The sequence below is a fragment of the Mastomys coucha genome, unplaced genomic scaffold, assembly GCF_008632895.1.
Source record: "Mastomys coucha isolate ucsf_1 unplaced genomic scaffold, UCSF_Mcou_1 pScaffold5, whole genome shotgun sequence".
NCBI classification, from domain to species: domain Eukaryota; kingdom Metazoa; phylum Chordata; class Mammalia; order Rodentia; family Muridae; genus Mastomys; species Mastomys coucha.
In genome coordinates this window covers 48122269-48137608 of record NW_022196911.1, presented here as the reverse complement: position 1 = coordinate 48137608, position 15340 = coordinate 48122269, and the positions used below count along the sequence as shown (strand labels likewise).

The 15340-nt window shown below is 48.8% G+C and overlaps 1 protein-coding gene across 2 annotated transcripts in view; it reads right to left on the bottom strand.

Annotated features, from left to right (window-relative positions):
* Fstl4 (follistatin like 4) overlaps window positions 1-15340 on the bottom strand; it is a 446213-nt gene that overhangs the window by 49965 nt on the left and 380908 nt on the right. For both annotated transcript variants that reach the window (XM_031352066.1, XM_031352068.1), the window contains exon 7: window positions 8184-8350. In XM_031352066.1, coding sequence (XP_031207926.1) covers window positions 8184-8350 — 167 coding nt within the window. The remainder of the gene's footprint in view (window positions 1-8183; window positions 8351-15340) is intronic.

The window sequence follows — 15340 nt, the reverse complement described above, 5'->3', positions numbered from 1 at the left end:
GCCAGCCAGCCAGCCAACCAACCAACCAACGAACCAACCAACCAACCAACCAACCAACCAAACAACCAAACAACCAAACAACCAACCAAACAACCAACCAATGCTCTCCAAACTGAACATGTGCTTCTCCCAAAAATTTCCCTTACAGACTTGGGCAGATAGGAGAGCTGTGTATCTGGAGGAGGGCTGCAGCACAGGCAGTGGACAAAGTTGACGCAAAGTAATGAAGAGACAACACTGAAGATGCTCTGGGTAGGGTACAGGGCAAGGCAGGCAACTGTTCTGGTGTGGTCCTGGGGCTGCAGGCTCTGGAGAGCATCCTTTGGAGGGCTGTGCTCTAACCTGCAGTAGCCAAGAGGGACACTGGTCAGCCTCCTCCACTGGCTCGGCAGTGAGTCTAGGAGGAGTCCATGGGTGCTGCATGGAGGATCTAGTCAGATACTGAAGGCAGTGCTAAGAGAGGAGCAAGGTGAGCTGGAAGACCATACCCAGGGAGCAAACGCCAGAGGAGGCACTCCGGACAGTCGACCCACACGTCCACAAGTTGGCATACTACAGACCTGGCACCCCACCTCCAGGACTGCCCTTTTTCTTTTCTTTTTAATACAAGGTCTCACGTGGCACAGGCTGGCTTCTGACTTGTAAACAGAAGAACCTCAACTTCCTATCTTCTTGCCTCTACTGCCTAAGGTTACCACACCCTGTTTACCCAGTACTGGGAATGGAACCCAGCGTTTGTGCATACAAGACAAGAAGTCCATCCGCTGACCCATGTCCCCAGCCCATGGAGCACTCTGGATAATATACCAATAGTGTGAATCCACCCAAAGATCAAAAAGGCAGGAGGTTTAGATACCACCAGGGTCTTTGACCCAAGCTGGAAAGAACTGGCCCCACCTTCAAGTACTCTGTTTTCCAAGAGTTTAAAACAAAATGTACCCGGGAGTTTAATGAGATGATCTTAATGCAGAATGACAGCTACTGTCTGCCGTGTGGCAAACAGCTCTCCATGCTAATCAAACGCCTCGCATCACGCCACAGTGCATTCACAACCGCTTCATACAAAGACAATAAAAATTAAATGAGTCATGAGCTCCTAAATCATTTTCTTTTTGGTATTTTTTTTTAATTTTTTTTTTATTTTTTAAAGGACTCACTTCCAAAGAAACATTTGGAGAGAGCAAGCACATGCCTCATTAGAAATATTTGTTCTCAGTTTTACACAGTTTAGCCATGGGGGAAAGGGACCTTTTAACAGACCCTTCAAACAGTGGCACAGATACTTGCTTCTAGTGGGCTTTGTGTTGCTGCTTTTATCACTGTACTCTGCCTGCCAGCAGCTGAGAGCCCCAAATAGTGAGCTTTGGTTAAAACAAAAGAAAAAGAAAAGAAGAAGAAAAAAATCCACAGAAACCTCAAACCTACAACCGAAAAAAGACTGGATCTTTCACGTTATTTGAAATATATGGAGTGTGTGATAAATCTTTAAAATATTTTAAAAATATTTATTTATTTCATGGCAAGTATACATGTATGTGGGTGTGTGCACTATAGCACAGGCATATAAATGATTCTGGTGTGTGCACCATAGTGTGTGTGTGTGTTGGTGTGTACATATGTGAGTGCAAGTATGAAAGGGAGAAGATGACATGAGGGACTTGGTTATCTCTTTCTATCATGTGGGTGCAATGATTCACCAAGCTTGGCAGCAAGCCCCTGACTACCCACTGAGGCATCTTGCTATCCCATACACCCCTTCTCCTCACTTTTTTTCTTTTTTAAAGAGAAGAACATAAGACAGGGGATGTAGTGGTACAGTACTTGCTAAGCATGCACAAGGTCCTGGATTTGATCCTTAGATACACACACACACACACACACACAAAACACGCACGCATGCACACACACAGACACACAGACACACAGACACAGACACACACACACACACACACACACACACACACACTTTGTTTTTATTCTCCTGAGAATGTCCTCATTGGGGTCAGAGGGCAGTGGCTAATGAGCCAGCACCTCATACCTGACCCCACATACAAGAGGATGCAGCTGGGGGACCTCACGACCCTGGGAAGGTTGAGGGGTCAGGCAGAGGCAACCCCAGGGCACAGCAAGACCGAGCACTAAGTATTATGTCCTGTTATTGAGAAACCCAGAGTGCCACTGGGTGGCAGACTGGCTGCAGGCCCCCAGGAAGCTCCTCTGAGTGCTTTAACCCGCCCACCCTATGCAGTGTTGAGGAGGGTTGCAGTTGCTGGGAAGAGGCCAGCCCATCCACTACCTGTTACCATAAAGCAGGAGCAGCTGGGAATCCGTAGGAAAAACAGAACCAACGCTCAGTGATTCTGCTGAGCGGGCACCATCTGTGACTTTGGGGATGCCCTGTCCCTGTTTCCGTCCCCTTCACTGGGCAGGTGTCGTGACTCTTTGGGTGACAGGGAGAGTGAAGGGGTCATGGGGTAGAGGACAAATGACACTATTCAGACAACGACACACAGTCTGGGTTCTGGGGTGGCCCTCACTCGGCCTGGAATGCTTAGAGAACTAGAGGACTGTGGTCCAGAGTGGGTTTGCATGTTTCCTTTGTGCAGCGAGGTAGCGTCCAACCCCCTGCCTCGGATTGTCCAGTATGAGGCTGGGAATAGCATATACACCTGCCTTTGACATGGACCCTGGCTTAGCCCCAAAAGCCTGGCTCTGAGCCTTGAGGAGATGGGAGGGTGCAGGAAGAGCTAGCCAGGGAAGGGTGAGACATAGTTTTTGTGATCCAGGCAAGAAAGCAAAATGTTTTCCTGGCTTCTGTGCAGGACATACATACATACATACATACATACTTACAGACAGACACACACACACACACACACAGATACACAGAGAGATGCACACAGACACATACACATAGACACAAAGGGAGACACACAGAGAGACACACAGACAAACAGACACACACACGTATGCACACAGACACATATACACAGACACACAGGGAGACACATAGACACACACACACACACACACACACACACACACCAGAGTCCAAAGTGGCTTCTTTATCACTGAGCTATGTGACCCTCAGGATAGGGAGACCCTGTAGAGCTTAACCTCTCCCGTTTCTAATGGGATACCTATAGTGGTAGACATCTTTCTGTTCTCTTAGATATCCTTGTGTCTGGGCAGAGCACCTTCCTCCAGGATGAATACCCTAACATGGGCTCGGGCTGCCGGGAGACACCTGTTACTGGCATTTTATGAGTGACATAGAGTTGCTGTGTCACTTGGATAGAACAGAGACAGGAAGCTCTGGCTGCTGGCTTATGATGTTCACAGTGAGATAGCCTGTGGGGGCATCATGGCATGGGCTAGCAGTGGGGGTGGAGGTGGGGATCAAGGTCTCCTCTTCTTCCTCTACCAGTCAGTAGTGTGAACACACTCTTCGGAGTAGCCTGACTGCAGATGACAGCTTCTGGGTCAGTGACAGTAGCCATAGGTTGAGGTGCGTGGAGCTCAGGGTCAGATCTGAGACACATGAGAAATATAGGGGTTTCAGTAATGAAACCAATAGGTGGTCTGGAAGTAACTCAACTCCAGGCCACATGTCATTGGTTCCAGGGACCATGGGTTGGAGCGGAGACCATCGATTCCTCTTTGAGAGGGAGGCATTTTGTAACCCAGGAGCCTCCTGCAAGGGCTGCTGTGGCTGGCACTCTGCCCAGCTGCTTCTCCAGGGTACGGGGAGCCTTTTTTAGGCTTGTCTGCTGTTACAAGCTACTTGGAGTGACGCTGAAGCTGTATGCATATGAAATACAGCTGTGGGCAGTACTTCCAAAGAGGCCCTGAAAGGTCCAGGTTGGACTTTCTGACAAGGCGAAAGTCCTATCAATGGAGCCGTAGCCACCGGGTGGAAACCTTGAGCAGGAACCACTGTAGCTGCTCAGAATGTATCCTGGGTGAACTCAGAGAGGGGGAAAGACCCTAGGGCAGCCATGGGCCTCCCTCTTGTCCCAACTTACTTGGCACTCTTCTTGGAAATACATTCAAGTTTAGGTTGAAAGGTCTTTGGTCCTGTGAAATGGCTGCATTTGATCACAATGCTCCCTGGTCAAGACCCAGTAGTTCCCCTGAGTCTATGGGGAAACAGCCAAGGCTGGTAACATTAATAGTGCAGGCTCTTTGGGGGGTCTGCCCCCAACTGGGGGCCTTTCTACTGTTCTCTCTTGCCTTTTCTGGTTGTAGGAAGCCCCAGTCAGGGCCGTTCCTTGCTGTAGCCCTTCCAACAGGTGTTTGTAGAAGTCCTGCCCCTCCCTGTGTGCTGGGGACAGTGTCTTTGCTCTGGGCCCCAGCATGGGGCTTTTGTGGCTCACTGGCACTTTGTAAGCAAATCAATGCTAAAATGATGACTGGCAAGCAGGGTGCATTGCTCTCTGCAGAACACAGGCGGCTCATTGCTCGCCTCCGGGCTAGAGGGGAGCATTGACTTTCTGATCAAATATTATTCTGATGCGCAAGGCATCTTTGATGTTTGCAAGTCAGAAAAGTTTAATTACATGTGTCATTAGGATGGCATTCTCTAATAGCTCTGTGACTGAATTCATTAACAGAATTCTTAACAGATAAGACAAGACAAATTAATATTTTGTTGCCCATGAAAGCGTCTCATTAAGAGAGTAGTGGAAAAGTGATTAATATTTTCTTGCCAATCAAGATGTCTCATACAAATGACAAAGAAAGGAGCCCCACACCTTTTTGTGTTTTCTAATCTCCCTGCCTCGGGTTTGGAAGGCTGATCTGCTCGCTCCCTTGGTTGGGAGCCATGTTGGGTACCAGGCATTAATTACAACTCTGTTGATTATGTCTTAGCATTCACAGCAGCAGGGGGAGTGGATGCTGAGATGGCCAAGAGGCTCTGAAAACCCCAAGAACCTCAGAGTCTTTGGTCCTCCTAGACTGTTCTCCCCTGGTCAGTTCTTGCTTCATAAATGTCCCAAGCCTTCTAAGGATCTAGCCGTTGCTCCCTTTGGCCTGTTTTATTCCTGGAGGTCCTCCTTCTTCTCCTGGGAGTGAGGGAGGAGGCTGCTGCAAACAACGTCATCGTCATCATTGTCGTTGTCTTCGTCGTAGTCACCGCCGCCGCCGCCGCCGCCGCCACCACCACCACCACCACAATAATGAGTAATGAAAACGAAGGTGATAATGGTGTTCATAGAGTAGTCTATGTCAAGAACATTCCATGCATCTCATCTCTGTAAATCTATAAGGCAGGTACCATCTCTCATTTATCTCCATATCACAGATGAGGAACACTGAGACTTATAGAGATCAGGGGCCCTTTCCAAGGTCACTCAATTATGTGATAAGCTGAGATTCAAACCTAGGCCCCTTCAAAGCCACAGCCTATGTTCTTCATTAGTAGGTGGTGCTCCCCTCTCCCCCACGTAGAGGAGGCAAACATGGGCATCGTATGAGTGTGCTTGCTTGTAGTGAGGACCCCCCGGGGAGCAGGTGCTGCCCTGCACCTGTGTATGGGGCGTCCGAGAAGCACAGGCCCACCTCAGCCTATTTGCAGGCTACCGACTCAAGCATGAGCAAGTGTTTCTGGGGAGGTAACGAGGGACCATTAATCTCTGGTTGCACCCACAATTATCCAAATTGCTAACCTGATTTGAAAAGGAGAAATGCAATCGAGTTGGTGCTGGAGGCATGTTTGAGTAATTTAATTAACTGACGGCAAGTGCACTAAGGAGCGTTTGCCTCTGCTTTTATTTCTGATGTGTTTAAATAGAGCACCAAGGAACGCTCAGGAGGTTAGTCAGTCACCGGTGGCCCCGGCCTAGTGAGGAGACAGTCGCAGCAGCCAAAGTCATTTGTAAATGGATGCTAATTATGAGAGGTTCTGTATACACAAGCTCACACACCCAACACACACACACATGCTCAACACAGATATACACATACACATGCACTTGATATTCCCCATATACCTAACACACACATTCATACTCAATACACACATGCACACACACGTTCACTTGACACTACCCTTCTACAACATATACACACTCACACTCACCACATACATGCACAAACATGCAGCATACACATAAATTACACATATACATATTCACAACATACACACGCACACACACACACACACACACACACACACACACACACACACACACACGACACTGAACTTTCTTCCTATGATCTCAGGCAAAGCCAAAGCCTGGTTATCTCAGATCCAGAGGATGAAAGGATGAAGGATTCTACTCAAGGAGTGTCTGTCAGGTACCCACCAGGGCAGTGCTTCACCGACACTCAGAGATGGAGGGGAGAGGATACCAGCTGTCCATACCACATAGAGGAAATCTCAGGGAAATAACCCTGCCTGGGGTGACAAGATGGCTGAGGATGTTCCTCAGCTGGCTCTGCCAGGCTAGAAACTCCAGAGCGGTCACTCTTTTCTAGCTGCTTCTCCTGTGGTTTGCAGGCTCCACCCCAAGGGGCCCAGAGTCTTGACTCTCCACTCAAATGGCACATAGACTTTGGGCTAGACCTCTTAAACCATGATAGACTCCGTCCGCACTGGGAGGATCTTCAGATCATGGGTCTAGCTGCCATCTTGAGGCTGGCTGCATTGCTGACCACAGTCTCTGCTTGTGCTTGCATGTCCCCAGGGATGGGAAGCTTACTCTACCGTGAGACAGGTTCAATGGCAGCGATGGCGAACCCTCTCAGATCAGTCTCCTTTGTGGTCACACGGTTTATAAAGGTCAGGTCCCTCTCTACCCCACCCCCTATTCTAGCGCTTTACACAGAGTTGGGATCTGACCATTTACCCCAGGAGTCTTCTTTTCTGACACAAACATCCTATTCTAGACCCACTGTTCTGTCCCGAATCAAGAAGACCAGGGCACTCTCCTCTGCTTGAAAACTGTACTCCTCTTATTTTAGCCCAAGACCCACAGCTATCCCAACATCTCGCCAAGATGGGTAGCATTGCTGATGACTAGGTCGCCACATCAACCCTCTGCCAAAGCTACACTGATTGATGTATTAGTCCTTGCCTTCTTGAAGTGCAGTGGAAGGGAGGGGCTTCCCAGGTTGCTTTCCCAGAGATAAATTTACCAGGGATCAGCAGGCCCAGGGATTGCTCAAAATCACAAAGCTGGTATAGAACTAGCTGTTTGGCTCTTCAGGGTCCAGAAGTATTCCTATTGGTCACACCAGTATCAGGCTATGTGAATTCACCTACCTGCTCTCTTCTGATGACGAATGTGTGTGTTGTGTTGTGTTGTGTGTATGCTGTATGGGTTTTGTGTCTATTTGTGTGTGTGTGTTGGGTTGTGATGTGTGTATGTTTCTGTGTGTGTGCATATGTGTATATGTGTGCATGTGTGTGTATGTTGGGTGTATGGTCTTATATGTACAGAAGCTCTCACAGTTGGCATCAGTTTGTAAATGCCTTTGGACACTGTGATTGGTTCCATGCTAAACCAGGACTACTCTCGACTGAATAACCTACATGTCCATCGGGGGAGGGAGGCAGCTTGAAGGCCTTTGAATCTGCATGTACTTATCCAACGATGAAGGTCCTCAAAGCAAGCTTCCTCTGGCCTCACTTGTCACCTCCCACCTCATCTGTCACATACCTTCCCTTCAACTAGCCACTCTGCTCATTTTGGACCTCTATAGAGAGCACCCTCCCGCCCACACCCTTATAGTTCCTGGCCAGCATCTCTGTCTGACTCTGAAGCCTTCTGCCTGGCTGTTCTCTCTGACAGCTTGTAGCCATCCCTGTGAGGGATGAGAGTGGGCTCACACAGAATGTTCCTCTCCAGATCCCAGGCTGGGGTCTGGGATCCCCTAAGATCCCAGATCCCAGATCTTAGGGCCTGTATTAGGCCTTTGGTAAAACAGGGCTCTGGCCAGGTGCTACCTGCCCTGGCCACGTGCCTCCCGGTCAATAACCCCTTTCCTTTGACTAGACATTACTATCATCAGGATGATAACTGGTTATTCATTGCATCCTCTGTACATTCAGGGACTTGGATCCTCTAAAGCTGCCAGGCTGAGCATGGACCTATTAAAAGGAAGCCCTCTGCCACTATTGCCACATGGTGCCCCACAAGTTGCCATCCCAGGACATACAGTGGCACTCATTGACTTACATTGATGTCTTCCAGGCCCAGGAAGCTCAGAGTGAGCCCGTTTCGTTTCCAGATGATCGGTGGCCTCAGGTCTCCACGAATAGCGCAGGTTAGCACTGTGCTTAGGCCCACAGTCACGGTGGTCACACTGACTTTGTCCTCAGGGGCGAGGCTCAGTTGAATCACCTCTGTAGAGGGAGAGGAGAGAGTGGTCAGAGGCAGACGCAGAGGTCAAATCCCAACTCTAGGTAAACAGCTATGGATTCACTCAAGGGCAGGGCCAAGAGGAGCTTTGGGCCCCCAGAAATGGCTTATAATGTGCCAGCTAAATACACTGATAGACACCCTTGCTGGGTGATCAGTTACAATGATGTCTAAGGTCTGAAAGGTTCCATGTATCAAAACCAGTTAGGAATTTGGCTAAGGTGGAGGGGAAACATCTGGGCCATGGGTTCCGTGAGTGGACTTGAAAAACACCAGTTGCCAGGCCCCAAAAGGTCCACCCAGCTGAGAGATCACAGAGCCAGTTGTGGGGTATGCTGCTTGGAGCTCTGCGGCTTAATGAAGTTGGAATCTGCTACGTATGGTCAAGGTCTGTTGGTGAGCCGACAGGTATGTCGTCCATCTGGGGGTAGCTTAAAGGTTGCACTGTCTGAGGGCTATGGAACGAACTGGCTGACCTTTGAAAGTCTGTTTCTGTCTGAAGATTCACTGAGCTTGGGTTTGGATTTCTGTTCTGTGACCATGCAGTGTGGCCTTTCATTATTATGTATTTATTTATGTATTTTTTCTCAGTTCTTCAGGCAGACCAAATTATGAATCCTTGCCATTTTTGCTTGCTAACTGGCATGGAGAGACTGGTCACTCTTTAGGCAAACATAGAAGGATCTAAAATATTTCCACACCACCCCCCAGGCTTTCTGAAACTCTCAGGATTTATGAAAAATTAATCAAATCCAGTCTGCTCAATGCAAACATGGGACTAGGCTAGAGTGGAGGGGATGGAACAGGTGTCCCTTGCTCTTTCTCTATGTCCTCTCAGGAGCCGGGGAGGCAGATTGGCTTGGGAGTGATTTTGGGTGTCTGTTTGTAGTATACGGTGCTGGCAAAACTGTAAGGTGCTATGCTATCTCACTATGCCTTTGTATTGGGACATATATCCCCTGACAGATATATCCTTCAAAGTGTTGGAAACAAAGCATAAACTGGGAGCTGAGCTCTGTGGGATGCTGGGAGCCAGGAGCTGGAGTGGCAGCACCTCAGGCAGTGCATCTGGACCACATGTTCTCTTGCCAGAAGGTGGGGGAGGGGAACAGGACAGAAAAGAGGTGCAGGTTTAGCGAACTGCAGAGTGCAAGTTGCAAGCAGGTGCCTGAGATCAGATCTGCAGCAACCAGGTCCCTTCCTTGCCACTTAGCGCCCCTGCTCTGGGCCTGCGAAGATGATCAAGCTGTACACAAGGCGTTCCCTTGGCGTTTGTTGGATGTATGGGTGAACAACAGAGAAAATGAAAATAAAGGAGCTCAAGAGCTGAGAGGCCAGCGGGGAGGGGCGGTCACTCTGAGGAAAAATGTGACTGGAGCGAAGGAGCCAGTGCGAGGAAAGATAAGCACTGGGTGATGGATGCAGACGCGGGCGGCATAATATTTCACAAACATTATAGAGGTGCATTTCCAGTTTCTTCTTAAATCACGGCCTGCCTGCTGCCCTCCCACCTCTGGGCCAGGAGTGTTACTGCTCAGGGTAGGAAAAAAGAGGGTACAGACTGTGTGGCAAGACCAAGAACCAGGCTTTGCAGACTCGGAGGAGGGGGAAGAGGATGTGATGGAAGGGGTGAGGAAGGGAGGGAAGGAGGCAGGGAGAGAGGGGAGGAAGAGGTGGGAGAGGGGAGAGAGAAAGAGGGAGGGAGAGAGAGAAAAAGAGGAAAAGAGAAAAGAAGGGAGGGAGGAAAGGAGAAAGGAGAGAGAGAGGGAGAGGGAGAGGGAGAGAGAGAGAGAGAGAGAGAGAGAGAGAGAGAGAGAGAGAGAGAGAGAGAGACAGAGAGAGAGAGACAGAGACAGAGAGACAGAGACAGAGACAGAGACAGAGAATTTGATGGACTATTGTGCAGTTCCTTTCCACTGAGCTCTGGGGGCCTTGGAGCTCAGGTGCCAGGGTTCTCAGCTGGAGAAAGGAGCTCTTCCTCATCAGATGACCACTGTGCTCTGGGAGCAAGAAGATGGGTGGAATGCTGCTTTTGCCCCAGGGTACTATGGGAGTAAGAAGAGAGTCTCCCAGGTACCTAGAGGAAGGGATCCCAAGGGGCTTTGAAAGATACTGCACTCTCCTATGCCATCCTGTGAGCCAGACCACAGCCTGAAGGTATGCTAGTGGCCAAGGGGTTGTGGGAGGCTCAACTTAGATGGGGCATGGCTGATGGCATGGCTGACCTTTATAGCCTGGAGGTCCTGCTGGTTGGAACTAGGGGGAGCAGGAGAGAAGCCATGCTACTTCCCTGGAAGCCAGCCTGGAGGGCAGCTGGGATGAAGCTGCACAGAGGAGCTCTCTGTTAATACCCAGAACATCCATGCCTATGTGGACTTGTCAGCATGGATCAGGCTTACCAATGGAGGGATTTTCAGTTGCCTCTTCTCAGTGCCTCAGGAGAAGAAGTGAGGCTAGGTACTAAAGGGATCACCACTCTCTGCATCCAACCTCCAAACTAGAAAGACAGGCCAAGCGATCATCACCAGAGTTTCTGTTCTCTTGTGCTCCACTTCTCTGCTGTGATTTCCCCAGAGGCCAGCATCACATCCCTAGGTAACTCATGCACAGTGGTGCCCCTCTGCTTAAACCTCTGTGGGCTCTTGTGAGTATAGTGGGCACCCTTGAGGCTTCTGAGAGGCCTGGCAGCCATTGCCTTCCAAGATAAGAAGGGGCCTGGGGATCTCAAAGCAAGGCAGTGTGAAGCAGAGGATGAGAGGCAGGCAATCATTCATGGATTAGAGCTCTGGATGGCCAGTACTGGCTTTCATGTAGGACAGGGCTCCAACATGAACTGTAGAATCCCATCCTTCATGGGACCCCTAGGGTCCCAACTTTCAAAAAAGGTCTGGTAGAGCCTGAAATATAGGGCCAAATACAAACAAGGCAAATGACTTGGGGTCAGGGCAGTGGGAACCTTCTGTGACTCTCCCGGCTCAGTGGCTGGGTGATGCATCTTTGTCGGTTGAGGTCCAGATCATTGGTATGTATGAAGACATAGACTTTGTGCAGGAAAAACTCGTGCAAAATTAGAATGCGTGATTACCCACAGAACCATCGTAATTCTGCTCCTGTCAGCTACACAAATATTAACCAAACAGCAAATATTTGGATCATTTAAAGTTTAATTAAATGAATGTTTTATTGGATTTAATTCGTGTCAATATTCCCCAGCTCCTTTTAAAATTCTAAAGAGATTTACGGTTACTGAGCCTTCCTCTCCCACCCTGGTTTCTTTATTTACTGTTCAGCAAGCTTTCCCTGGCAGACCTTGCTTCCAGGCTGAGTGAGAAGACCAGGCAAGTTAGCATTCTGGGGTAAACTTGGGGTTGGCGGCAGTCAGGAGCTGGGGTTCAAGTGGACACGACAGGACCTCTTATCTCTGAACCTGGCTCAGCTTCTGAGAAGTGGAGGGACCATGGGCAGGTCCCTTCCTTCCCTTAGTCTTCAATGAAGATATCAATAAAATGAAAAAAAAAATTGGCTAGGAGGCCAAGGGGCTCACTGTCAGTTACTTTGCTCATCATTATGAATAAATATGGACAAGAAACTGTGTGTGGTGGTTTGAATATGCTTGGCCCGGGGCGTGGCACAATTAGGAGGTGTGGCCTTGTTAGAGTAGGTGTGGCCTTGTTGGAGGAAGTATGTCACTGTGGTGGTGGGCAAAGAGATCCTCCTCCTAGCTGGAAGACAGCATCTTCTCCTCGTTGCCTTTGGAACAAGATGTAGAACAAGATGCTAGAACAACTCTGAGTAGATAGCTCCTCCAGCGCCATGCCTGTCTAGATGCTACCATGTTTCCTGCCCTGATGATAATGGACTGAACCTCTGAACCTGTAAGCCAGCCCCAGTGTTGACCTTTATAAGAGTTGCCTTGGTCATGGTGTCTTTTCACAGCAGTAAAACCCAAACCAAGACACTGCTTAAGGTGGGAGGCTTTATTTTTGCTTATGGTTTGAGAAGGGATATACCCCACCATGCTGGGAAGAAGCTCGGTAGCAGGAGAGCACTGCACACATTGCATCTGGAAGCAGAAAGCAGAGAGAGACACATTCTGATGTTCAGCTTGTGGTCTCTTTCTTTCTTTTTTTTTTCCCCACTCTGGGACCCCACCTGATGGGGAGTTGCTCACATTCAGGGTTGTTCTTCCCAGGAGGTGGTTTGAATGAGAAGCAGCTCCCATAGGCTAGGGACTTTGAATACTTAGTTCTCAGTAGGTGGTGCTATTTGGGGAGGTTTCAGGTGGTGCATCTTTGCTGGAAGTACATCACCAGAGATGGGATTTGAGATCCTGCTCTCAGTTTGCTCTCTACTTTATGCGTGAGTTTGGAGCCAAGATCTCTCAGCTCACAGCCATGCCTCACCACCATGACGGACTGACCGGTATCCCTCTGGAAACGTAGGCCAAAATAAACTCTTTCATAAGTTGCTTTTGGTTTTGGTCTTGTTTTATCATAGCAGTAGGGAAGTAACTAGCACATCCCTCCTCCGTTACACCTCTCTGGAAACATTCTCACAGACACATTCAGAGGTGTGGCTCCTAGGTGGGTCTAAAACCAATCAAGCTAACAATGATTAAGTGCCACCTATACACTGTTAGATTCTACAGCTCTGAGTAGACAGTTCTGAGTGGGTGCCTCTGCAGAGCCCCTTCATCCTGCAGGTGGCACCTGTTTTGCATCCTTGCCCTCCAGGGTTTTCTGTCTCTGTTCTTTGCCCATTTGCTCACTATCGTAAGAGATATGTCTCAAGTAGAAGCACCAGGGATTGCCAGGCCTCCGAAGAGCTTCCCCCATGATGCCTCTCTAACTCAGTGGCTTCCAAAAGCTTCCGCCCTCTCTTATTGTGGCTTCAAGGTGAAGTGTTCCCCATCAGCTTTAGCAGGTGGAGCTTTGCTGGAGGAAGTGGATCACCAAGGGAGGGTCCTCAGGCTTTGGAGCCCAGCCCAACCTCCTGTTAACTCTGCTATCTTCAGCTGGCTTCCTACCCCTGCTGTTGTGGCTTCATAGTCATAGCTTCCCCGTCATAATGGAATGATCCTCTCGACTTGTAAGCCATAATAAACCTTTCCTCTTTCAAGTTTCTTTTCAGGCATTTCAGTGAAATATGCTCCTAACTTAATTAATGCCCCTGTAAATCTCTATCGCTCCTCCCAGAACAAAGCTATCAGTGGCCCTTTGTCACCCACAGATGCAACATGCAGAATTTGGAAGAATCTTTGATCCTGTACTGTACCTACTCTGTCTTGGACATTATGTACTAGTTGGTTTCCTACTCCTTGTATTTAAAAGCACACACGCACACGCACGCACGTGTGTGTGTGTGTGTGTGTGTGTGTGTATGAATGTGCTGATGCATACATTTATGTGCTTGTATATAGAAACCAGAGCAGTGCTCTGTGCCCATAGGGACATGGATGCCTCTGCTATGAGATCTGGCACTGGAGAGCTGCCAGGTGATGGAGGACTTTAAGGAGGGTAAGAAAATCAGGTGGTCAGAGTTTGGGCACCTAGTGTACTATGGCTCAGGCTTTCCGGCATACATGGTCTTTCTCTTGCTTCCCCTTGGTGTGAGGAGATAGGACATACACTGGGACAACTGTCAGGTCTGCACAAGTGACCTCTTTTCAGTAAGGGTGGCTCTCATGGCTGGGTGGTTTGTCCTGTAGCTATGGTGCTGTTTGTGATTAGCATGGTGCCTGGCACATAATAGGTAGGCTGAGGCCTAGACCTCTTTCTACTTCCCTGCTTTTTGCAAAGTATTGTAGGCACTGGCCTCCACCTTCCTACCTTCACAGATGTTGGAGAGAAGGGTGTCCATGAAGAACCCAGAAGTCTTCCTTAAGCAGACTTGAAACTGGGTAAATGAGGAGTAATGAGGTGGTCAGATTGCCCCTGTGGTTAAACATCCCTAAAGCTACAGCTATTCCAGAAGCATCTTCCCACAAATACACTAACACAGGGTCTCCATCCGTACAAGATCTACATCATTAGCTCATCTGCGTGATGGCTTACATAATGCCTGTATTAGTGACTTTTCTATTGCTGTGCTGAAACACCATGACCATAGCAACTTACAGAGTTTATTAGGACTTACAGTTCCAGAGGGATAAGGTTCTGTCATCGGCGGGGAGACAGGGATGTCAGCAGCAGCAGGGACAGAGAAAGAAAGCTGGGAATGGCACTCAAAGCCCGCTTCCAGTGACACACCTTCCCCCAACAAGGCCGCATTTCCTAAACCTCCCAAAGAGCACCGTCAATTGTGCGCCAACTGTTCAAATGCCTGAGACTATCCCCTCATCCAAGCTACCATGTTTCCGTTTCCTGTGGTTGGCTTTCTAGAGGATCATGGGAAGAAATACCCTAAAAGGAAAATCAAGTCCACCGTGACGAAAAGGAAACACGGTTAGCTAATCCCATGAGCATGCCATCTACATCATAAATATTCGTTAATGCATCTTTACAATTTGCAGCCTAGGACTAGAGAGGTGACTTAGTAGTTTGCTGCTGTAGAGGACTTGAGTTTGGTTGAGAGCACCTATATTAGGTGGTTTAACTAATATGTAACTAGGTGGCTGTAACTACAGCTCCAGGGGATCTGACACTTCTGGACTCCGTGGGTTTGCGCACAAGCGCGCCACACACAGATTTAGAAATTCACATTACAGACCCACTTGGCAGCTGCCCCACCTTGAAACAAACTCTCTCACTATGGACTATCTTTGGAGTGTTCTAGTCAAATAAACTTCTGCTTAAACTGTTTCTGTCTCTTGACTGAATTCATTTCTTCAAGAAGTTAAGAACCTAGAGACCCTCATGTTAGGCTAACCCCCCTCTTCCCAGAAAGCAGGAGGCCATATGATCTCAGCTGCTGGAGACCTGAGTCTGTCTCCACATCAGTTCCTCTCCCAGTGAAACTTGAATGCAGGGAGACTC